The sequence below is a fragment of the Pan troglodytes genome, chromosome 2, assembly GCF_028858775.2.
Source record: "Pan troglodytes isolate AG18354 chromosome 2, NHGRI_mPanTro3-v2.0_pri, whole genome shotgun sequence".
Lineage (NCBI taxonomy): Eukaryota > Metazoa > Chordata > Mammalia > Primates > Hominidae > Pan > Pan troglodytes.
The window spans coordinates 61,421,936-61,448,246 of record NC_086015.1 but is presented as its reverse complement, the minus strand read 5'-3'; the positions used below and the strand labels follow the sequence as shown (position 1 = coordinate 61,448,246).

Sequence of the window (26,311 nt, the reverse complement as noted above, 5' to 3'; positions counted from 1 at the left end):
GTCTGGCCAATATGGTGAAACCCTGTCTCTACTAAAGATACAAAAATTAGCCGGGCATGGTGGTACATGCCTGTAATCCCAGCTACTCGGGAGGCTGAGGCAGGAGAATCACTGGAACCCAGGAGATGGAGGTTGCAGTGAGCCGAGATCACGCCACTGCACTCCGGCCTGGGCAACAGAGCAAGACTCTGTCTCAGAAAAAAAAAAACCCCAAAACCAAAAAACACCCAAAAACCAGAAATTGATTCTCTCACAGTTCTGGAGACCAGAAGTCCAAAATCAGGATGTTTGTAGAGGTCTATACTTCCTTGGAAGCTCTAAGGGAGACTCTTTTCTTACCTTGTCCAGATTCTGGTAGCCTCAGGTGTTCCTTGGCTTGTGGCTACATAACTCCAACTTCTTCGATCTTCACATGGCCTTCTTTTTATTTTATTTTATTTTTGAGATGGAGTCTTGCTCTGTCTTGCTCTGTCACCCAGGCTGGAGCGCAGTGGAGCGATCTTGGTTCTCCGCAACCTCTGTCTCCCACGTTGGAGCAATTCTCCTGCCTTAGCCTCCCGAGTAGCTGGGATTACAGGCACATGCCACCACACCCAGCTAATTTTTTTTGTATTTTTAGTGGAGACATGGTTTCTCCATGTTGGCCAGGCTGGTCTCGAACTCCTGACCTCAGTTGATCCACCCACCTTGGCCTCCCAAAGTTCTGGGATTACAGGCATGAGCAACTGCATCCAGCCAATCTTCACATGGCCTTCTACTCCACATGTCTCTCCTCCATGTGACAGTTACAAAGACTTGGATTTAGCACCCACTAGATAATCCAGAATGATGTCTTCCTCCTGAGATTTTTAACTTAATTGCTTCTTCTGAGACCTTTTTCCATATAAGATCACACTTATATGTTCCTCAGGTTAGAACATGGAAATATCTTTTTGGGGACCATTGTTCAACCATTTCCACCATCTCCTACACACACACACACACACACACACATTCGCTTCTTACATATAAATAAATATATTGATATACAGAGGGGAAAGAGATACTCAGTTTTATCCTAAAATGTTGTTCTAGGGATAGAAAAAAGTGCCATTTAAAAGAAAAAAATGAGCAATTCCACTTTATGAAGATTCTGTATAGTGTCTTCATAGAGAAAATAGACAAAGTCCCTTACAGTTTTAAAACTCTAACGCTATATATTATAAATAATACAGAATAGGCTTCACCTTTCCACGTAATGAGTAATGGATTTTCTTCTCATAGTTCTTTCTCATCCAGTCAGTCCCCAGATTTTTTTTTTTTTTTTTCTGAGACAGTCTCTCTTTATCTCCCAGGCTGGAGTGCAGTGGCACTCCACCTTTCAGGTTCAAGTGATTCTCGTGCCTCAGCCTCCCAGGTAGCTGGGATTACAGGCACAATTACAGGCGCGCACCACAACACCTGGCTAATTTTTGTATATTTTTTTTTTTGTAGAGATGAGGTTTTGCTATGTTGGCCAGGCTGGTCTCGAACTCTTGGCCTCAAGCAATCTGCCCACCTCGGCCTCCCAAAGTGCTGGGATTACAGGCATGAGCCACCTGGTCCAGGCCCCAGGATCTATTGATTTTCCCTTCTTGATAAAATTTATACCTGTTTTCTTTCCATCCCTGTTTCTGCAGCCACCTCCTCGCCCCACCCTTCCCATTATAGTATCTCAATTCTGACCATCATCACTTCCTACCTGAATCAATACCATGCAGCTGCTCTGGTCCAGTCTGTATCCTGCTACAGAATGAAGTTTCCAAAACACAAATCCTTTCTGTTTATTCCTTTATTTAAAACCCTCCCTTGGAACTCTCTTCCTCTTGTAATTAAATCCTTAATACAGCATATAAAAACCTTTTAGGATCTGATTCTTGTCTATTTCTCAAGCCTAATTTTTGGGCATTCCTCCTTCATACCCTATTTTCATATCCTACAGAATCCCCTTAATAATCTGTGTCTGCTCACATCTCCATTTCTTTGTATACATTCCCCTGCCTTGAATATCCTTCCCTTGTTCACCTGGCAAACTTACATTTTCCTTCCAAATTCAGCTCAGCTATTATTACTTCCTCCAGGAAGCCCTCCTTGGTGTATCTCTCTCCCATTTTCCTCCTTGTGCACTCCTCCAATTGTTTATCCCAAGCACTCTAGTAGCCGCCTCCTACCCTGAGACTTTCTCTGTCATATCATTATTACATCATATTATTTTGTCTATTTTAATATCATCCATTTTTAGGGATTCTTTTATTTCCGTATCTCCTAGCTTGCCACATAGGTATAGTATGTTTTTCATAAATGTTTGTTGAATAAATAAATGAATGAATGGCTCTTAGAGACTTCATTTCTGCTATCCTTAGAACACTGTTTATTCTCTTGCAGTAGCTAGTTTTCATTTGTCAGAGAATTTAGAATGTATTATGTGCGATTGTACAATTGTTATGTATAATTGTGTAATATAATATGGGAAACTAAAATATTTGAGAAATGTTTTATCATGCCTACTTAAAGTTTTTAAGTTTAAATATTATAAAGACCTTATGAGGCTAGTTGTGGTGGCTCATGCCTGTCGTCCCAGCACTTTGGGAGGCTGAGGCAGGAGGACTGCCTGAGTCCAGAAGGTTGAGGCTGCACTGAGCTGTGATCACACTACTGCACTCTAGCCTGGGCGACAGAGTGAGAGCCTATCTGGGAAAAAAAAAAAAATAGCCTGGTGGTGCTCACCTATAGTCCTAACTACTTGAGAGGCTGAGGTAGGAGGATCCCTTAAGCCCAGGAGTTGGAGGCTGCAGTGAGCTATGATTGTGCAACTGGGCTCCAGCCTGGATGACAGAGTGAGACCCCATCTCAAAAACAAAAAAAAAGGCCTTATTAAAACCATGTATGCTTTTATCAGTTTTTAAAAATAAAGTGTTTTTCTTATTTTCTAAATAAGATGAAAATTAAGAAAGTTATCTTATTTTCACCTTGCAGGAACTGATTCCTACAAGCAATAGCAACGTGGTTGTATCTCTCACACGCCTCTTTGAAGTGCTACTTTGCAATGTGGTAGAAAATGATCCTACTAGCAAGCACATTCGTGTTTGGATTATGGTTGGTTTTATACTTCATGTAGTTTTTAATTATGAATAAATTATGCTTCTGGTACATGATGTTTATATTGAGAAAGACATGACAAGATCCAAAGCTATTTTTTGGTGAGCATTGAAAGAATAGCTGGAGACACTAAAGTTGCCCTAACACCTGGTATTCTGATAATAAAAAACACTTTAAAGAAATTAAAATGTCACAAGGAACCAAAACTATCTTTTTATTATTTTTTTTTTTTTTGAGACAGGGCAGAGTCTCACTCTGTCACCCAGGCTGGAGTGCAGTGACGTGATATCAGCTTAATGCAACCTCCACCCCCCACCTCCCCCAGGTTTAAGTGATTCTCCTCCCTCAGCCTCCCGAGTAGCTGAGATTACAGGTGACTGCCACCGCACCTGGCTAATTTTTGTATTTTTAGTAGAGATGGAGTTTCACCATCTTGGCCAGGCTGGTCTTGAACTCCTGACCTCGTGATCCACCCGCATCGGCCTCCCAAAGTGCTGGGATTACTGGCTTGAGCCACCGCGCCTGGCAACTATCCAATTTTTTTTTTTTTTTTTTTTTTTTGAGATGGAATCTTGCCCTGTTGCCCAGGCTGGAGTGCAGTGGTGCGATCTCAGCTCACTGCATCCTCGCCTCCTGGGTTCAAGTGATTCTCCTGCCCCAGCCTCCCGAGTAGCTGGGATTACAGGTGCGCACCACCACACTGAGCTAATTTTTTTTATCTTTAGTAAAGGCAGGGTTTCACCATGTTGGCCAGGCTGGTCTTGAACTCCTGACCTCAGGTGATCCGCCCACCTCGGTCTCCCAAAGTGCTGGGATTACAGTTGTGAGCCACCACGCCCGGTCAACTATCCTATTATGAAAGATTATAATTTGATCAACAATAAAGTGATTTAATATTAAACAAATTTGGACATTAGGTGAATTAATTTTATTAATTAATGTTAAGCCAGCATTTAGGCAACATAAAAGCTAGCTATGAAAGACCAGGAGTAGGCTGGGTGCCGTGGCTCATGCCTGTAATCCCAAAACTTTGGGAGGCCAAGGTGGGCAGATCATTTGAGGTCAGGAGTTCGAGACCAGCCTGGCCAACATGGTGAAACCCCATCCCTACTATAAATACAAAAATTAGCCAGGCGTGGTGGCAGGCGCCTGTAGTCCCAGTTACTCAGGAGGCTGAGGCAGGAGAATTGCTCCGTCTCAAAAAAAAAAAAAAAAAAAACCAGGAATAGGCATCCAGCCAGCTAGGTGCAGTGTTGGAGGCAGAATCCATGGAGGCCTCAGGTAGGGAGAAGTCAGTAGTCTTGGTTAGCTAGGCCAGAGGGAATGGCACAAGTAAACAGATTATCAAGAGCCTGAGGAAAGAGGTTTTTAGTGTCTTTTTCCTGGTCTATGCTGGTTTCCCATGCACTACCTTATTCCTAAATGCATTGATCTCCTCCCTCTCCCCTCACAGCATAGCAGTTCCCTCCCATTGTTTTTCCTTCCATTTGCTGCCCAAAGTATCTGCTGCGTCAGACATCTCACATTCCAGGGTTTCCTGCTAACCAAACCCCTTCCTTTTGTCCTCCTTTTTCACCTTTATATCCTTCCGCTTTAGAAGATATTGAACAGACATGTTTGAAGTATAATTTCTTTATTCCTTTTTCTCCCTAGGTTTGGAACCGCCTTTTACAAAACTAAGTTTTAGCTTTCTTCCATATCTATCAGTGTTACTGTTTATAAAAGTATCATGGGAATAGTTTACCTATATAACCTTCAAGTTTCATTTTTCCTGAACATTTTATTCTGTTGGTAAACCTAAAACCTAAACCTTTCAAGTGGTTCAGAATCACTTCAAGAGAGTTATACAGATTGATATCTAGGTGAAATTTTTCTCTGAATATATATTTACTTTTGGACTTGATAAGGCATGTACCTAGAGTAAAATTCAAAAGGCAAAAGTGGGTTTTCCCCACTTTTCTGTAGCAGTCCCCCAGCCACACTGAAGGCAGCTAATATTGCCGGTGCCCTATATAGAATTCTAGAAGTATTTTATGCACACACTCTTTTACATGTATACATTTTAAAATATATTAGCATACATTGTCTACTGATTTGCATCATTTCTCTATTGTAATATGTCATTTTCTTATTAGTGCTTATAGAGTGACCTTGTTTTTTAACAGCTGCATGTATTTCAGTGTATTAGCAGAATCCAATTAAGCAGACCATTTCTGAAGAACAATTTGGGTTGCTTTTGATCTTTTGCTATTACAAATAGTGCTGCAGTGAATATTCTTGTACATGTGTCATTTTCACAGGTGGAAATATATTTGAGTATAAACTCCCACAAGAGAAATTCGTAGGTTATTTGGTAAGGACATTTTATTTATTTATTTTTGTTTTAAAAAATATTTTGTAGAGATGGGGTCTTACTATGTTGCCCAGGCTGGTCTCAAATTCCTGGCCTCAAGCAATCCTTCTTCCTTGGCCTTCCAAAGCTCTGGGATTACAGGTGTGAACCACTGTACCCAGCCAGTATGGGTATTTAAAATTTTGTTAGAGGCCGGGTGCGGTGTCTCACGCCTGTAATCCCAGCACTTTGGGAGGCTGAGGCGGGCAGATCATGGGGTTAGGAGATTGAGACCATCCTCGCTAACATGGTGAAACCCCGTGGTGGTGGGTGCCTGTAGTCCCAGCTACTCGGGAGGCTGAGGAGGGAGAATAGCTTGAACCCGGGAAGTAGAGGTTGCAGTGAGCTGAGATTGCACCACTGCACTCCAGCCTGGGTGAGAGAGTGAGACTGTCTCAAAAAAGAAAAAAAAAATTTTTTTTGATAGATATTGGGCCAGGCATGGTAGCTTATGCCTGTAATCCTAGCACTCTAGGAGGCTGTGGCAGGTAGATTGCTGAGTCTAGGAGTTCAAGACCAGCCTGGGTAACATAGCAAAACCCCGTCTCTACTTAAAAAGCGAAAACAAAAAATTAGTCAGGCTTTGTGGTGTACCCTGGTAGTCCCAGCTACTTGGGAGGCTGAGACACAAGAATCACCTGAACTGGGGAGGTTGAGGTTGCAGTGAGTTGAGATGGTACCACTGTACTCCAGCCTGGGCAACCAGAGAGAGGTGCTGTCTCAAAAAAAAAAAAAAAAAAAAAAGACATGCAAACATTTTGATAAAAATTGTCAGAGAAATGACTATGTGGCTTAGCAGTGCTCCATTCTACTTTATTTACACTTATGACCTTGTTCAAGTAAGTTGAGCATGTCCTAATATATTGAATTTTGGTTAATGTTTCTCCTAAAATGCCTTTTAAAATAATTGCTATAAGTTAAATTTTTTCTCCACCAACAGGCTTGCTTTATATTCTCTTTGATTTGGTCGATTGGAGGAAGTTGTGATACAGATGGCCGTCGTGTTTTTGATACTTTCATACGATTAATCATACTGGGAAAAGATGATGAAAACCCAGTGCCAGATTCTGTGGGTAAATGGGAATGCCCATTTGATGAAAAAGGCCTGGTCTATGACTACATGTATGAGGTATGACATAAAAAGCTTGTTATGGTAAGATAAAACACAAAGGCTTAGGCCAGCAGACAAAGCTCCTGGGTTTTCATCCTAGAGTTATTTTGACTCCTGCGGTGAGCTTTTTAAGCTCCCTTCTTTTAGTTTCACCTCCCATAACTTATTGGCTGTATAAATAAATTTGCTTTAATAATATTTTTATAATTTCACATTTAAATTAAATTTATTTTTCCATTTTATTAAATAATTCCCCAAAGCATTTTTTAAACAGCAAGTATTTGAATAATTATTTGATTCATACAAATTTTATTTCATCCCCCATAAGATCTAGATAGAGCATTAGTTATAATTTCACTTAAATCTCAAGTTTTATGATAAGGAAGTAAACCTAAAAAGATTAATGGCTAGCAGAGCCAGAACTTGACTCAAGTTCTCCTGACTGACAGTGCAGGACCCTTTCCCCAAAACCATGCTAACACAGAATTTTAAGAATCTGGCCAGAAAGAGAGTTTCATCCTCGTTAGCCATAGCGGGAAGTCAATAAAGTAATCTCTAAAAGTGAAAAAAGAGGTGGTAACACAAGCATATTCTTTTATTTATTTCTTTCTTTTTTTTTTTTTTTTTTTTTTTTTGAGACGGAGTCTCGCTCTATTGTCTAGGCTGGAGTGCAGTGGCGCAATCTCGGCTCACTGCAAGCTCCGCCTCCCGGGTTCAAGTCATTGTCCTGCCTCAGCCTCCCGAGTAGCTGGGACTACAGGTGCCCGCCACCACGCCTGGCTGATTTTTTGCATTTTTAGTAGAGACGGGGTTTCACCGTGTTAGCCAGGATGGTCTCGGTCTCCTGACCTCGTGATCCACCCGCCTCAGCCTCCCAAAGTGCTAGTATTACAGGCGTGAGCCACTGCGCCCGGCCCACAAGCATATTCTTTAAGAATCGAAAATAAATACCAAACTATCCAGCTTAGAGAAGGTAAAGGTCTCTAGGAAAGGGAAAGTGACAGTAGGGAAATGCTGTTTTTCTTAACCTTGTAAATCTTTTGACTGTAAAATATGTACATATATAATGTTGATAAAAATAAAAGCTAAAACTTAAAAAAATACAAATATGAATTACTAAAGAAACATTCACCCAAACTTACAAAGTTACCACAATTCAAACATGTAACATATACGTGTACAATTTGCTGGAAAATAGGAAAAGATTGTGAGATTCCAGCCACAGCTCTGGAATAGGGTCCTAGGGGGCTACTTTGGCAGGTATTAAAACTTTTTTTACTTAATAGTGGAAGGGCTGGGGGTCTCCAGGGAGGGGTCAAAACAACCTGCAGAAGAAGATAATGGTTGGGGGTGGAGTGAAGATTGGGAGGCACTCAGGGGTGTCAGGACAGCAGTTATTTAGCCACTGATTCAGAAGAATTTCAGTATCATAACAATTAATACAGCTATGCTGATATATATCCTGGTTGTTTCAGCCTGGATCAAAATGCCAAAGAGAATAATGTTAGAGAAACAAATATAGTGGTTTTATGTGATATTTTATTTTTAGTTAGATTATTGCCCATTTATTTTAAAATATAAAAAAGTAAAGCCAAAACCCAGGAAATTGTGACTTGAAGTACATTAGAGTGGCTTTCAAATAAATACTCAATGTATGCAAAGGGACATCTTGAAGGCATTTGGGGAATATTGGAGTGTTAAGAAGACATAAAGGCAAAAGTATCTGAAATGTTAGATATGTTGAATATGTGATAACAAAAGTTACATTATATTTTTCAGGTTATTAAAAAGGAAAATTGAAAAAATATATATTTTTTAAATTGGTGTTTTCATGAATGCTTATTTTATTAATCTGCTTATGACTTAAAATATGCTATATGTGTTCTTTTATGTGAATGTAATATTTCATTAAAAGGGGGAAGACTAAAGTTTTTAAAAGCTAATATAATAGTATACATGTTGAAAAGAGCCTTTCAGATACAGCAAGTACATGGTTTTAATATTTTAAAACTTATATTTTCTTGTAGTTGAAAAACAAAGGTCGCTGGGTCCATTGGAATGAATTAATTAAAAATACTAATTTAGGAGATAAACAAATCAAGATTCAAGATATCATAGTCCCTACGATGGACACAATTAGATATACGTTTCTAATGGATTTGAGTATTACCTATGCAAAGTAAGGAACTCTGCTATAAAAAAGCATTTTGAATGTAAAAGTACCATTTTAATAGGATTATGGCAATTTTTGAAGTATTTGAGATCATCCTTTTTCAGATAACTGAAATCCTGGGGGATTTGTTGGCATGTTGAAAGTGACATCTGTTGCTATTGGCAAACCTGGAATACACATTTCCCATTGCCCACTCCAAAGCCCTTGCCATCATACTTTGCTGCCTCATAAGTTGCCTTACATTTTTGATTTGTAACAGCACACTGAAAGTCTGCTGCTGTGTTACTGTTAAAAAGGTATGCAGTCTAATTAAAGATTCAGCATACTCCTGAGACATCAAAGTAACCATGATCCACATTCTCCTATTACATTTAGCATTTTTCACCTATGTCCTATGCCAGTTCTGGATTCCATAACTTAAGATGAATATTAAAAACTCAGAAGAGTCCATCAAAAGTAAAGACACATGAAACTGATCAAAAGCCTAGATGTGTACTGTTTGCATATCCATACCAACTTTCTTAATAACATTTAATAGTATTTTTCTTTTAAAACACTAGGTATAATTTACCATTCATACTATTTAAACTAGACAAGTTTATATAATCATAAATGTCATTTTTTTGATAAAGAACCTGTTCCTGAATGCATTCTGTGACCAATTTTATCTCGTTTAAAAAAACAAAAAAACAGGAAAAATAGCTTATGAGGGAAAATTAGTTTACCCCTATTTTGTGTCCGTAGTTGCATTTTTGCATTTAGAAGCTAAGCAAGGAAGACAATTGCCAATTCTGTGACATTTCTAGTATAGCAGTTCTTTTTTTTTTTTTTTTTTTTTTTTTGAGACAGGGTCTCACTCTGTCACCCAGGCTGGACTACAGTGGTGCAATCACGGCTCACTGCAGTCTTGACTTCCCAGGCTCTAGCGATCCTCCCACCTCAGCCTCTCAAGTAGCTGGGACTACAAGCACGCACCACTATGCCTGGCTTTTTTTTTTTTGTAGAGACAGGTTGCCCAGACTCATCTTGAACACCTGAGCTCAAGCAATCCACCCGCCTCAGCCTCTCAAAGTGCTAGGATTACACCGTGCCTGGCAATAACAGTTCTTTTGTGCCAAGAACCATTTGTCAGAATAATACTTTTAAATAAGTACAAATAGAATTATAAAGTAAACCATATATATATTTATTTATTTGTTTATTTATTTCAGACAAGTCGCTTGCGCTCTGTCTCCCAGGCTGGAATGCAGTGGCGTGATCTCTGCTCACTGCAACCTCTGCCTCCTGGGTTCAAGCACTTCTCCTACCTCAGCCTCCTGAGTAGCTGGGATTACAGGCACCTGCCACCACGCCAGGCTAATTTTTTGTATTTTTAGTAGAGTCGGGGGTTCACCATATTGGCCAGGCTGGTCTTGAACTCCTGGCCTCAAATGATCCACCCACCTTGGCCTCCCAAAGTGCTGGGATTACAGGCTTGAGCCACTGTGCCCAGCCTGTTTTTTTCTTTTTATATCGAAATACATTTATGAAAATATTGAACATATTTGGGCCATAGTAGTAATATATATATGTTTCTTTATTAACACATTAAATAACAAGATCTGTCAGTGGATCTGATGACTATAATACCTTTGAAGAAGGAATGGGCATGAGTGATATTTTTGAGATACTGTAACAACTGTAATGTGTAGGATAATAGCTATGATTTCTACTGGTGACAAAGACACAGGTACTATTCATACAATTGCTACATTTTAGAGGATAGCAAAAAGTAAAGGTATAATATTTTTGTCATTCAAGTTCACAGATTTTCTGAATTCTATGAATGTTTTTAGTTGGCTCATGGACCCCAAGTTAAGAACAGAAATTTATTAATACTATTTTAATAAATAAATTTTCATAGGGCTAGTGTTACTCAGACTGGAACATGTAGATGAATTCTCAGGGGTCACTCTGTTTCTAAAAGAACTTTAATTTTGTGTTCATATTTCAGTAACGATTTTCAAAATTAATACTAGCATAGTGTGGCTCACTTAGATGACCCCTTAGAACTGAATATGGCTATTACTCAGTTTCAGTGCTGGCCTTTGTGTTTGTCTTTTTTTAAATTTTTTTTTAGAAGGTGTTTCACTCTTCTTGCCTAGGCTGGAGTGCAATGGCACAATCTCAGCTCACCACAACCTCTGCCTCCCGGGTTCAAGCGATTCTCCTGCCTTAGCCTCCCAAGTAGCTGGGATTACAGGCATTCGCCACCATGCCCAGTTAATTTTGTATTTTTAATAGAGATGGGGTTTCTACATGTTGGTCAGGCTGGTCTCGAACTCCTGACCTCAGGTAATCCGCCTGCCTCGGCCTCCCAAAGTGCTGGGATTACAGGCGTGTGCCACCGTGCCCGGCCTGTGTTTGTCTTTATGTATTGTGTAGTAACAAGTTATCATTCAAAATGATAGTATTTTATTTTTAATGCAGCATTTCTCAAACAGGGATTCTCCAGAGTTTTGTGAACGTAAACTCATATGATTACTTTTCCCCTTAAAATTAGTTATGATCATTTAAGAATGGGAAACCTTGCTTGAATTCCCCGTTCACTGAATGGGGAATTCCTTAGAGTTTGCTTTTAGACAAATATTTTCAGTTAGTAATTGAATTGATTTAAAAATGCTATTAACAGTATACATATACATAACTGTTAGCTTTAGAATTGACTGTCATTCCATCTCTCACAAAACCTTTGGCTATTGAGATCACTGGGAAACAGCCTACAGCTAGCTATCTTATTGTCATCCTCTTGTTATTCACATGCTGCCCCCATGTCTGTACCCTAAAAGTACAAATACAGCTCTTTTCTGAGGAGACAGACTTTGACTTTCTGCTCTGAAAAGTTAAGCCTATTATTACTTGTTTCATAAGTGTTTTATATATAGCGATATTACATCTATTCAAATAATAGTTTATTACTATTAAAGTATCTACAAGGCCGGGCCCAGTGGCTCCTGTCTGTAATCCCAGTGCTTTGGGAGGCTGGGACAAGAGGATCACTTGAGACCAAGAGTTTGAGACCAGCATGGGCAACATAGCCAGGCCCTGTCTCTTTAAAATGTTAAAAGTAAAAAAATTAGCTTGGTGTGGTGGCATGCCACCTGTAGTCCTAGTTACTTGGGAAGCTGAGGCAGGAGGATCATTTGAGCCCAGAAGTTCAAGGCTGCAGTGAGCTATGATTGTGCCACTTCATTCCAGACTGGGTGACAGAGTGAGACCTTATCTCAAAAAATAAAAGTAGATCAGGCTTGGTGGCTCATGCCTGTAATCCCAGCACTTTGGGAGGCCGAGGCAGGTGGATTACTTGAGGTCAGGAGTTCAAGACCAGCCTGGCCAACACGGTGAAACCTGTCTCTACTAAAAATACAAAAATTAGCCGGGTGTGGTGGTGCACGCCTGTAGTCCCAGCTACTTGGGAGGCTGAGGCAGGGGGATTGCTTGAACCTGGGAGGTGGAGGTTGCAGTGAGCCAAGATCACGCCACTGCCCTCCAGCCTGGGGAACTAAGTGAGACTCTGTCTCAAAAAAAAAAAAAAAAGAATAAAAAATAAAAAGACACAAAATAAAGTCTCTGCAATGTTATGCAAAAATATATGCCAATCATTACTTTTATCTGTCTTTCATGAAATAACTATAGGTAAAAATGAGTTTTTAATGAAGATGATTTGATTCTTATGTACGCTTTTAACTACTGCCTCCTTTAGTAGAAATGTATTCTGACTTTTTTTCCATTTTGAATAATATATTCATTGTTTTCATTAAGGCCACTCCTTTTTGTGGGTCCAACGGGTACAGGAAAATCTGTGTATGTGAAGGATAAGCTAATGAATCACTTGGAAAAGGACCAGTACTTTCCTTTTTATATTAACTTATCTGCACGGACCAGCGCCAATCAGGTTCAGGTTAGTTTAAAGACAGAAATGGGGGTCTATCATTAATTTTTTTGTCTTATTTGCTCAGTGTTTAAAATTGTACATTAAATAAGCAACTGTGTAAATCTATGAATTTAAAACTTTCAAATGTGGGGAGTTACAAGTTTTTGGAATTAATGATACAAGTTTCAGAGAACATTTTTACATTAATAGTGGGTTATTGAGCTTTGTCACCTGTTTTTTTTTTAAGCCTGAGAAGAAGCAACGATTTCTTAACTGGTAAAGGGAGTATAAAAGACACACACACACTCATACACACACAAACACACACATAGGGTGGGGCAGGGGTGGGGAGACCCAGGGAGAAATGAGAGAACTTTGAATTGTTCTCTCAAGACCCTCCTGGATGGTCGTTAGGGGCATTTGCTGCTCCCTGGACCTTTCAAACCATGGGCCTGTGACAGGAACCACTTGAGTGCATCCTACCCTTTGCCCTCAAATGTGTCAAGGTGAAACTGACCTTGACACATTTCATGAAACTGTTTCTAATTGCCGTTTTTATCATCCATTCCCAAATTTATACCTATCTATTCTTTCCTGGCCTCATTTCTTTTGTTTTAAGTCTATGTTCTTCACTGAACTTCAAAATCTTACAAATTTAGAACTCCTTTACTGTGGAGCTTTATTTGAATGAAAATAATTTTGGTTTATTTTTCCAATGGACAAGTGAGTTCCCAAAGTATTAGAACTATAAGAAAACATCCACATTTATTTTAGCTATAAAAAGCTGCCAAATGTAAAGATTAATGCATTTAAATATTAAGTAAGTTAAAATTAATAGATACATTGTTGAGTACAGATGGACACAAAGAAGGGAATAACAGAAATCGGGGCCTCCTTGAGAGTGGAGCGGGGGAGGAGGGTGAGGATTGAAAAACTGCCTATTGGGTACTATGCTTATTACCTGAGTGATGAAATAATCTGTACACCAAACCCTCACAACACACAATTACCCATATAACCTGCATGTGTACTCCCTGAATCTAAAATAAAAGTTGGAAAGAAAAATTATTCAGTGAAGAAAAAAATAAAAATATGTTGGTTATCCAGTGAGGAAAATATTGTAGAAATTTCGGTGACATTTGTAGAAATGTAGAAACATGCATATACTATACAAAGATAATACATAAATATACGTGTGTAACAATTGTGAGTGCATAGGATTTCAACAAATGTTTGAATGATGTTGATTGTGAAGTTTAGTATCACCCTAAATATGAATAAATAAAAATAAACACACACATAATGCTGCTTGGTATGATTTCCCTACAGAAACTTAAACTTTTTTTTTCTGGTGTTAAATATGGTATTTTATGTTAAGTTAATCATTGATAAATTAAGCAAATAGTAATTGTTACTGTAAAAATCCCATGGATTCTGGCAAAATGGGTTGTTTTACTTGTTGATACTGATTTAATAGAAGTATGATAAATCCCTAATTCAATTATAGGTAAATATACCATTCTTCCTTTATATTTTAGAACATTATCATGGCTAGATTGGATAAAAGACGCAAAGGAGTCTTTGGACCACCTATGGGAAAGAAGTGTATAATTTTTATAGATGATATGAATATGCCTGCATTGGAGAAGTATGGAGCTCAACCACCTATTGAATTATTACGACAATTTTTTGACTGTGGACATTGGTAACTATTTAATTCGAAAAGTTATGCTGAAGTTATACCTCAGTTTTTATTTTAGGTTTTTAAAGTAAAATAATACATTTTTCAAGATATTTAGGGAAAAGAATGGTTGCTCAGATTTTCCTATACATGAAGCCTCTCTAATATCTTTCAAAAAGACTATTTTAAATTAGGAGGAAGGTACAGAGATTTCCTGTATACTCCTTGCCCCCTCCGACACATGCATAGCCTCCTCAATCTCAACATCCACACCAAATTGGCACATTTGTTACAATTGATAAGCCTACGTTGGTATATCACAATCACCCAAAGTCCATAGTTTACTTTAGGGTTTGCTTTATGTGTTGTACATGCTATGGGTTTGGAGAAATGTATATGATATGTGTCCATCATTATAATATCATACAGAGTATTTTCACTGCTGTAAAGATCCTCTGTGTTCTCTTTTCATTCCTCCCCCAACTTCAGCCCCTTTGTAAGAGATCCATTAATCTCTTACTCTCTCTATAGTTTAGCCATTTTCAGAATGTCATATAGTTGGAATAATACAATATATAGCCTTTTCAGATTAGCTTCTTTCATTTAGTAATTTGCATTTGAGTTTCATTCATATCTTCTCATGGCTTGATAGCTCATTTCTTTTTAGCACTGAGTAACATTCAGTTGTCTGGTTAACCACAATTAACTAATCCATTAACCTACTGAAGGACATCTTGGTTGCTTCCAAGTTTTCAACAATTATGAATAAAGTTGCTATAAACATTTATGCATAGGTTTTACATGGACATAAGTTGTCAACTTCTTTGAGTAAATACCAAGGAACACAATTGCTGAACAATATGGTAAGAATACGTTTAGTTTTGTAAGAAACCACCAAACTACCTTCCAAAATAACCGTACCATTTTGCATTCCCATCAGGAATGAATGAGAGTTAGTGTTGCTCCACGTCTTCTCCGGCATTTGGTATTGTCAGTGTTCTAGATTTTGGCCATTCTAATGAGTGTGTGGTGGTATTTCATTGTTTTAATTTGCATTTCCCTGATGACATATGGTAAGAAGCATCTTTTAATATGTTTATTTGCCCTCTCTGTATCTTACTTGGTGAGGTGTCTGTTAGGGTCTTTGGCCATTTTTAAATTGGGTTGTTTGCTTTCTTATCATTTAGTTTTAAGAGTTCTTTGTATATTTTGGATAATAGTCCTTTATCAGATGTGTCATTTGCAATTATTTTCTCCAAGTCAGGCCTGTCTTCTCATTCTCTTGACATTGTCTTTGGCAGAGCAGAAGTTGTTAATTTTAATGAAGTCCAGTTTCTCAACCAATCTGTTGGTGTTGTGTCTGGAAAAGTCATTGCCATACCCAAGTTCAACTAGGTTTACTCCTTTGCTATCTCCTAGGAGTTTTATAGTATTGCATTTAATATTTAGGCCTGTGATCCATTTTTAGTTAATTGTTGTAAAGGGTGTAAAATTGTGTATAGGTCAATTTTTTACATGTGTATGTCCAGTTGTTTAACAATATTTGTCTTTTGCTAAAAGACAGGGATCTTGCTATGTTGTCAAGGCTGTTCTCAAAATTCTAGCTTCAAGCAATCCATCTGCCTCAGCCTCCTAGGTAGCTGAGATTATAGGTATGAGCCACTGTGCCCAGCAACATTCCTTGAAAAGACTATCTTTGCTCCATAATATTGCCTTTGCTCCTTTGTCAAAGATCAGGTGACTGTATTTATTGGGTCTATTTCTGGGCTCTCTATTCTGTTCCATTGACCTATTTGTCTGTTCTGCCAGTACCAGATTGTCTTGACTACTGTAGTTTTATAGTAAGCCTTAAAGTTGGGTAGTGTCAGTCCTCTGACTTTGTTCTTCTCTTTCAATAGTGTTGACTAATCTGGGCCTTTGGCCTCTCCATATCAACTTCAGAATCAGTTTCTCAATATCCAAAAAATAACTTGCTGGGATTTAGATTGGGATTGCATTGAATCTACATGTCAAGTTTGGAAGGACTGTCATCTTCATAATATTGTTTTCCTATCCATGAACATGGAATACCTCTTTTTATTTAGTACTTCGATTTAGTTCTTCAGGGTTTTACAGTTTTCCTCATATAGATCTTCTATATATTTTGTTAGATATATCCCTAAGTATTTCATTGGGGGTGGGTGCTAATGTAAATGGTGTTGTACTTTTCTTTGTTTCTTTTTTTTTTTTTTTTTTGAGACAGTGTCTCGCTCTGTCACCCAGGCTGGAGTGCAGTGGCATGATCTCGGCTCACTACAACCTCTGCCTCTGGGTTCAAGAGATTCTCCTGCCTCAGCCTCCCAAGTAGCTGGGATTACAGGCATGTGCCACCATGCCCAACTAATTTTTGTGTTTTTAGTAGAGACAGGTTTTCACTATGTTGGCTAGGCTGGTCTTGAACTCCTGACCTCAAGTGATCCACCTTCCTCGGCCTCCCAAAATGCTGGGATTACAGGCATGAGCCACTGTGCCTGGCCCAGGTGTTGTACTTTTAATTTCAAATTCTACTTGTTTATTACTGGTATGTAAAAAGGTGATTGACTTTTACATGGTAACTCTTTACAAGCTTGCTATAATCACTTATTAGTTCCAGGAGTTTTTTGTAGTTCTTTCAGATTTTCTTTATAGATCATCATGTTATCTGCAAACAAGGACAGTTTCATTTCTTTCTTCCCAGTTGGTATACCGTTTTTTTCATCTTATTGCTAGCCCTTAGTATGATGTTGAAAAGAAGTCATGAGAGGGGACATTTTTATCTTGTTCCTGATGTTAGTGGGAAAGCTTGGAGATTCTCACCATTAAGTATGATGTTAGCTGTAGGGTTTTTGTAGATATTCCTTACCAAGTTGAGGAAGTTACCTTTATTCCTAGTTTACTGAGACGTTTTTGGCTCTTTTTTTTTTTTGCCTTTATTTGAGACAAAGTCTTGCTCTGTCACTCAGGCTGGAGTGTAGTAGCGTGATCTTGGCTCACTACAACCTCCGCCTCCCAGGTTCAAGTGATTCTTATGCCCTAGCCTCCCAAGTAGCTGGGACTACAGGTACACACCACCACACCCGGCTAATTTTTGTATTTTTAGTAGAGACGGTTTTGCCATGTTGGCCAGGCTGGTCTTAATCTCCTGACCTCAAGTGATCCACCACCTTGGCCTCCTAAAGCACTGGGATTACAGGTATGAGCCACCACGCCCGGCCTGGAGGATTATTAATTGGCCTAACTTCCATACTGTTTATCTCAAGGAATAGGAAGGTCTGAGAAGAGGGAGAGAGATGGGGAACAGCCAGTCAGTGGAACAGTCAGAACACACACAATATTTATCAGTTAAGGTTTTCTTCTTATGTAGGTCAATTCATGGTGCTCCAAAACAATTACAATAGTAACATCAAAGATCGCAAATCACCATACCAGATATAAAAAAAATGGAAAAGTTTGAAATATTGCAAATATTACCAAAATGTGACACAGAGACCAGAAGTAAGCAAATGCTGTTGGAAAAATGGTGCCTATAGACCTGCTCAACACAGGTTTCTAGAAACTTTTTCAGATTGTAAAAAAACACAGTATCTGCAAAGCTTAATGAAATGAAGTGAAATAAAATGGGGTATGCCTGCACTTTTCAACTATTAGTTTCAATTATTGAAAATAATTTACAGGTTACATCCTTCAAAGTACCATTCCCCCAAGTCAAGAATTTGTGGGTAGTGCCCAACCTAAGTAACCATAATCAGCACCCTATTTATCTACCATGTTTTTAACTGTATGTTTTCTGTGGCTGCTTGGAACTACCTACCATATCTTTGAGATGGCTTGTATTTGACAGCAATCTCATGGATAACCCTTCCATTCTCCCCACACCAATTTATGGTGATATGGTTAGTTTCTCACATGCAAGATATAGCACCTTTTAATTAGGATTAATAATTCTTCCTTTCCTCCTCTTAAATGTACTTTTCTATTCCTCAGTATGCCATGATTTTTATCTCAAGACAAGGGTAGATGAATTTCAAAGCTAAGTCATATTTTACAGATGCATTTTTGTTATTACTATAGGCCCTAGGAATTCTGCTTTCAGGAGATAACCATTGTTGAGATAATCACTACTATTATCTCAGAAGATAGTCACTCTCCTGAGTTAGTGATTATCAGGAGATAATCACTATTCCTCAGTGATTTTTTTCTATATAAGTCTATTTTTATGTGTAAAAATAGGCTCATATTACATGTAATATTTTGTAAATTATTTTACACTTATATATTTATCTCAAATAGCCATATCAGTGCATATTTGTCTACTCATTCGTTTTATTGGCTTTAATATTATGTGGATGTCACCGTAATTTACTTAGCTGGTCTTCTATTGTTGATTATTAGGGTTGTTACCAAAAACCATATTTTCATACTTTCTAGCATGCTTTTAGTCTAGGGACTGGCTAGATAGACTCCTACCCCAGCCTCTGTATGTATATGTCTGTGTGTGTGCAATAACTTCAGTATTAGAGACTTGATGGCTTATTGACAATAGCAACCTTTTACTCTGAGTGGTTCCAGCTAAATTGTGTCATTTCCTATTTCTTTCTGATTAAAACTTCTTTGAAATTTCATTTTTCCCTAATGGGTCCCTTTCTATAACAAAATGTATAGATCCTATTTAGACATCTTTATCCACTCTGAAGGTACAGTTTGAGATGAGAAAAAATCAGGACATTGCTATAACCAGTTTTAGTATATAACTTAGTGTTCAAACTGTGACATTTCTGGAGTAAAAGGGGAGTGTTATTAATAATTACTTCGGTACAACAAGCACAAGCCAGAATTGTCCTAGGTAAAATGAGATATACGGTCACCTTATCTATAAACAGCTACAAATAGGATTGATCACTCATCCATGCTTCTAGATTTGGAATAAGAAAGGAGAAATGGAGAGTCAAACTGTAAAGAAGAGTAGGAGGAAAGAGAGGGAAAAGTAAGAGGAAGGGTCATTCCAGATACCCAAAATCTGGGTGGCAGAATCAGTCACTGAGGGGAAAAACCAAATTCTGCTTTAAAAAAAATTTCTCTCCTACTCAAAGTGTTATCTGAAGTTATTCCTTTTAGAGAAGCTAAAATCTGATTAAATTTCTTGGGAGATCTATATTTCATCCCATCTTACTGTCTTTATAACAGATAATCTAAATTTTTTGTGTGTGCTTTCTAAGGTACGACCTTAAGGACACAAGTAAAATCACGCTGGTGGACATAGAGCTGATTGCTGCAATGGGCCCTCCAGGTGGTGGAAGAAATCCAGTTACTCCCCGTTGTATTCGACATTTCAACATCTGCAGTATTAATTCTTTTAGCGATGAAACTATGGTCCGAATCTTCTCATCTATTGTAGCATTCTACCTTAGAACTCATGAATTTCCTCCAGAGTACTTTGTAATTGGGAACCAGATAGTCAATGGGACTATGGAGGTCAGTCAATAATACAATGTAAATGTTTTAGTATTACATATTTCCCTCATTGGCCCTTATTTTATTTTTTTGATGCTATCTGCTTTGGTCTTTGGTGTCAGAGAAACTGTTTAGAAGACCAGAGAATAGGAAGATCACAGGATTTGAAATGAGGGAATCCAACTTGGGTTGAGCCTTGACTGCTATTTCCTAGCTATATGATTTTGAGCAAGTAATTTGACATTCCAGAGGCTGTTTTTTTAATGACTAAAATGGAATAAAACACCTATTTCACAAGGTTGTTATAAGGAAAACATCTAAAACTAGTATCTGCCACATCACAGGTATTTTTCTATTAGGTTCCTACTCTGGAACTTGTCGTTTCTTCTATCTTCCCTCCCATTTTGCATGCTTGTCTTAAAGAAATTTAAGCAGCTTATGAATACATTACTTTTAGTCAGACCACATAATTTATAAGTAGCAATGAAAAAATAATTATAAAAGAGAAATACAAGGGTAGAAACAGACAACAAGACTCCCCATATGGCCAAAGAACAGTTTTTAACTTATTTCGGGTGTGTTATTTGCCTCTGTTCAAAGACTAGAGCCAGCCTCATCTCTAATGGTAAATGGGAAACAATATATTTAAAGGCATGTCAGTCCTGATCTTACCAAACTACACTTTCTAGAAGCTTCATAAAGCAAGTTTCATTTTGTGATCACTGCAATAGGAAGCAGAAAACTCCCTAGAATCCTTCCATCCATTTCCAAGAACATCAATCTTATCTTCTAAAATTCTCCCCTTGTTTCAGTGGAAAGTGTGTGCTGTTCAAGTAAAGAAACTACTACGAGCAAAGAGATAGTACATTTGTTCTGATACAGAAAAGTGCTTCTATTTTTCTATTTCAGGCATGTCCTGGAAAATACAGAGGTGTTGGTCAGGTAGAAGGGGATACAGAAAGCATCCCTGCCACCTCCCTACCCCCGGCTTTTTTTTTTCTGTCTTTGAAGCATTATAGACCTACCATGTGTGGAGGTTGGAGCAGGGAGATGAATCACAGAACACATACAAATAAAAAACGTTGGCTGGGCGCAGTGACTCACGCCTGTAATCCTAGCACTTTGGGAGGCCAAGGTGGGTGGATCACAAGGTCAAGAGATTGAGACCATCCTGGCCAACATGGTGAAACCCTGTCTCTACTAAAAATACAAAAATTAGCTGGGCGTGGTGGTGTGCACCTGTAGTCCCAGCTACTCGGGAGGCTGAGGCAGGAGAATCACTTGAATCCGGGAGGTGGAGGTTGCAGTGAGCCAAAACCTCACCACTGCACTCCAGCGGGGTGACAGAATGAGACTCCATCTCAAAAATAAAAAAAAAGTTTTTTTGTTTTCCTTTTTTGACTATATTATAAAAGGCTTAATTCACCTTCCTTTAAGAGAACGTTAAACTTCATTTGGTGAATTCAGTACATAGTAAAAATATACTTCATTTCCTTATAGCCAGTTTAGATATAAGGAAGAAGGGGGGTGAGGGAATAAGAGATAGAAGGGAAGAGAGAGAACAAATTGATTTATTTTGAAGTTGATTATAGTAACAAGAAAATTATTTCATCTTCCTCTTCATTTGGAATGATTCAGCATGAGTTATCTGATTTCCCTTTCTCTGAAAGATTTTGTTTTTCACTATTTAACCTCAGATTATTCACCTTTAAGTGGTATAACCATAATAACTGGGAAATAAAAGTAGAGACAGGTTTCCACTTGGATGGGCTGGGCTTGGATGGAATCGGATATTAAGTTCCCTCAAGTGAATAATGCCTGGTTGAGTGCTATAAGCCAAAATAAACATATATGCCATGCTAAGCTTAGTACTATGCAATTTTCCAAGCCAGTATAATCTTTTTTTTCTTTTTTTTTTTTTTTTGAGGCAGAATCTCACTTCGTTGCCCAGGCTGGAGTGCAATGGCGTGATCTTGGCTCTTTGCAATGTCTACCTCCACCTCCCGGGTTCAAGCCATTCTCCTGCCTCAGCCTCCTGCGTAGCTGGGATTACAGGCACGTGCCATGACACCTGGCTAATTTTTGTATTTTTAGTAGAGACGGGGTTTTGCCATGTTGGCCAGGCTTGTCTCGAACTCCTGACCTTAGGTGATCTGCCCACCTCAGCCTCCAAAAGTGCTGCGATTACAGATGTGAGCCACCGCACCCAGCCCAAGCCCATATAATCTGACAGAGTAAATAAAATATTTTGTATAACATTCCACTGGTTACATGACTTTACTGATTATAAGCATTTTATTTTTGCTTTGTTGCTTTTTTCATATTCAGATATATAAACAATCTGTGGAAAATCTTTTACCCACTCCCACAAAATCCCATTATACTTTCAACTTGCGTGATTTTTCACGCGTCATCCGGGGCTGTTTACTCATTGAAAGAGACGCCGTGGCGAACAAACACACTATGATCCGTCTGTTTGTGCATGAGGTTCTCCGAGTGTTTTATGATCGCCTCATTAATGATGATGATCGAAGATGGCTGTTCCAGTTAACTAAAACTGTTATAAAGGACCATTTTAAAGAATCATTTGACGGTATCTTTTCACATTTGAGGAAACAAAATGCACCAGTGAGTATGGCGATTAAGAACATATTGAGTTAAAGCAGTACCATATATGAATTGTTACAATTAAGTTATATTTTTGAAAATCATTTCTTAATGAACATATTCTTTTAGCATTCCTTGTAAATAGGTGTTTGTTTTGAGAAGATTTATCTTCATAGGAAAGTATGTAACATAGAAGTTATTTAAAGAATAACACCTTATGTGATAGGGAATAAATGATATAATAGATATAAAGTGCTTAACATGATGACCATCACTTAGTAACTACTCAATGGGAGTCGCCCAGAATGACTTCTCTAGCCTAACAACAACAAAACATATAAATCTTACTTTTCTTTTTATATCCTAAGGATATAATTTCAGGTATTAATTTTATAAGTGCATTACTTACTACCCTAATGTTTAAAAACTTAATTACTTTATACCATGGATGAAACAAAAATTTTGTTTTCTTAAATTTATTTTTAAATGTTTTAAGTTTAAAAAATTTGTTGATTTCCTTTCTATAGGTAACTGAAGAAGACTTAAGAAATCTCATGTTTGGTGATTATATGAATCCTGACCTTGAAGGAGATGATAGAGTTTATATTGAAATTCCAAATATTCATCATTTTAGTGATGTTGTGGACCAGTGCTTAGATGAGTATAATCAAACACACAAAACAAGAATGAATCTTGTCATTTTTAGGTACCTATATATGGTGTTGATGCTTGAAATTGCTATCTGTAAAATGTTATTATGAAATGTTTGAAATGTACCAAAAGGTGTAAAGAAAAATACAGTGAATGACTTTGTACCCATTATCCAGCATAAAACATAAAATATTAGTAATTTATTTGAAATTCCCTGTTATAGTCACCCTGTCTCACTGCATCCTGTATCATACGAGTAGTAGTGAAAAGAAACTTGTGTTTCTTTTTTCTTTTTCTTTTTTTTGAGACTGAGTCTTGCTCTGTTGCCCAGGTTGGAGTGCAATGGCACTATCTCAGCTCGCTGCAACCTCCACCTCCGGGGTTCAAGCCATTCTCCTGCCTCAGCCTCCCAGGTAGCTGGGAGTACAGGCATGCGCCGGCATGCTTGGCTAATTTTTTTTTTGTATTTTTAGTAGAGATGGGGTTTCACCCTACTGGCCAGGCTGGTCTCGAACTCCTGACCTCAAGTGATCCGCCTGCCTTGGCCTCCCAAAGTGCTGGGATTACAGATGTGAGCCACCACGCCCAGCCGAAACTTTTGTTTCTTAGAACTTTTACTATACATGTATGTATTCGTAAATATATATGTAGTCTTATTTTGCATATTTTAAAACTGCATATAAATGGTATAATACTGGATATAATCTTCTGCTAGTTGGTTTATTCCATATTGTGAGAGTCACAGAAAAATGAATATTTACCACTATATTGCGTTCTATTATATAATTGTACCACAATGCAGTCATTCTTCTGAGACAAATTTTAGGTGACTTCTAGTTTTTGCTGTTATAAAAAAGGCTTTGAAAATTCACATCCGTGTCTCCTTGGGTACATGTGTGAGAATTTCTCTAGGCTATTTTCCTATAAGTGGGATTATCATGTCATAGTATATAAGCATCTTCAACTTTACTAAATTTTGCCAAAACATCTTTTAAAGTGATTATTATTTTTGAGAGCTTCCATTGTTCTTCACCTTTGCTGATGCTTAGGACTGGCAGATACTGTAAGTTTTTCTAGTCTAAGGAGAGTGAAATGGTATCTCATTATCATTTTAATTTTAATTAACCTAATTACCAGTGAAGCTAAGTGCCCTTTCTGAATTTGTTATTTTATAGGTAATGATCTTTTCTCACATAGAAATCTTAAGAGACTGAAGAAACATATTTAAAAAAAGTGATAATATACTGCCAGTATTAGCAGTTAATATTTCATTTTATTTGTATAACTTGTATATCAAATTTCCTGAATTTGAACTTTTAATTAGTTTTCCCCTACATCAAATGATCCAGTTGTAACTGCTTTTGAAAAATCACACTTTTTGATAGTAAACTCTTTAAAATTGGGATAGTAACATATGGGACAGCAGAGTCACATTCTTCTAGGAAAGTGAAACAATAGTTACATGTAACTATACATTTACATTTATATTGTAATGCATTAATAAAATTTTTCTTTTGTGGTAGGTATGTTTTGGAACATTTATCAAGAATATGTCGAGTTCTAAAGCAATCTGGTGGAAATGCTTTGCTTGTTGGTCTTGGAGGAAGTGGTCGTCAATCTTTAACTCGTCTGGCTACATCCATGGCAAAAATGCATATTTTCCAACCAGAAATTTCTAAGAGCTATGGTATGAATGAATGGAGAGAGGATATGAAGGTAAATTTATGAAGAAGCCTAGTATCTAAAATGAAAACAGTATATTCTTTTACTCGTAAAGAGAGAACCAGCCTGTGTAGCTGTGTACTGAACTCCAGTGATGATGATGATGCTAATACTGTCCATAGAGCATCTACTGTGTGTGTTGAGTTCTGTCCTGAGTGCTTTACCTAGCTTTTACCGCTTTTACCTACATGATCTCATTCTATAGGCACAGCAATGCAATGCAGCAGGTGGGTTGTCTCTGTGTTTTACCGAAGCTGAGTAACATGTGACACACAACAGAGCAAGGCTTTCTAACTCAAGTCTTATCCACTACACTATTACCATGGCTGCTGCTTTAAAAAAAATGATGTATAATATTTGTACATATTTATGAGGTACATGTGATATTTTGATACATGCATAAAATGAATAACTATGGAGTCAGCACATTTAGGATATCTATCACGTAGAACATCGATCTTTTTGTGTTGGGAACGTTGCAAATCTTCTATCTTGAAATATGCAATACATTGTTAAATATAGTTGCACTATTGTACTATTGAACAGTGGAACTTCTTCTAACTGCATGTTCGTACCCATTGACCTGCTTCTCTTTATCCTCCCCTGTCTGCCTCTCCTTTCTGGCCTCTGATAAGTGTCTTTCTACTCTCTACCTCCATGAGGTCAACTTTTTTGGCTCCTACATATAAGTGAGAACATGTGATGTTTATCTTTCTGAACCTGGCTTGTGCCACTGACTATATATTTATTCCAGTTCAGAGAGGACTTATTTCAGATAAATAAATGGTTTCTAGCAGATTTAACCATGAACCTGATGATGATGTTGATGGCATTAATGTTGTCTTAGTAGTAATCTTAATAGTTTCTTTAGAGCTTTATTGCTGTCCCGGTGACCAACAGGATAGTGGAGTGCATACTTGGGGCTTCGTCCTTATATGCCTAGGGGTCTGTAGCCCCAACAGAGAGATGATACAAAGTGGAAAAAAAAAGAAGGGAGAAATTGCTGGACTTCTTTCACTTTCACTGACCTTTCACAAACAATTTCTACAACCTAAAATTTAGCATAGAGAAATGGATTTTTCTTTGCTACTTCTAGGCAGAAATGGTAGAATCCAAGCTCATACCAAAGAAATCTATCTACATAGACATGAAAGGAAAATTACACTTACATTGTTTCTTTTTCTGCTTACACTTTAGAGGAAAACTTTTGATGCATTGTCTACCAAATTAACTACAAATTTAGAAATCAGCATACTTCATTTACTACTTCATAGTAGCAAGAACATGGACTTTGAAATTAGACAGATACAGTATTAGTTCCTGCTTTGCATGATTTGTTAGCTATGTTATTTTTAGCATATTAATAAATCGATCGGTGCTTTAGTTTCTAGGGACTTATCCATTTCTGCTAGGTTATCCAATTTATTGGCATACAATTGTTCATATCATTCTCCTATAATTCTTTGTATTTCTGT

General features: G+C 37.8%; 1 protein-coding gene across 1 annotated transcript in view; it reads left to right on the top strand.

Annotated features, from left to right (window-relative positions):
* Nucleotides 1–26,311, top strand: part of DNAH12 (dynein axonemal heavy chain 12) — a 262,414-nt gene that overhangs the window by 127,808 nt on the left and 108,295 nt on the right. The window contains exons 37-45 of the mRNA XM_054682010.2: nucleotides 2,995–3,114; nucleotides 6,450–6,638; nucleotides 8,648–8,799; nucleotides 12,595–12,733; nucleotides 14,245–14,411; nucleotides 19,622–19,877; nucleotides 22,185–22,484; nucleotides 22,991–23,169; nucleotides 24,638–24,830. Of these exons, the coding sequence (XP_054537985.1) occupies nucleotides 2,995–3,114; nucleotides 6,450–6,638; nucleotides 8,648–8,799; nucleotides 12,595–12,733; nucleotides 14,245–14,411; nucleotides 19,622–19,877; nucleotides 22,185–22,484; nucleotides 22,991–23,169; nucleotides 24,638–24,830 (1,695 nt within the window). The remainder of the gene's footprint in view (nucleotides 1–2,994; nucleotides 3,115–6,449; nucleotides 6,639–8,647; nucleotides 8,800–12,594; nucleotides 12,734–14,244; nucleotides 14,412–19,621; nucleotides 19,878–22,184; nucleotides 22,485–22,990; nucleotides 23,170–24,637; nucleotides 24,831–26,311) is intronic.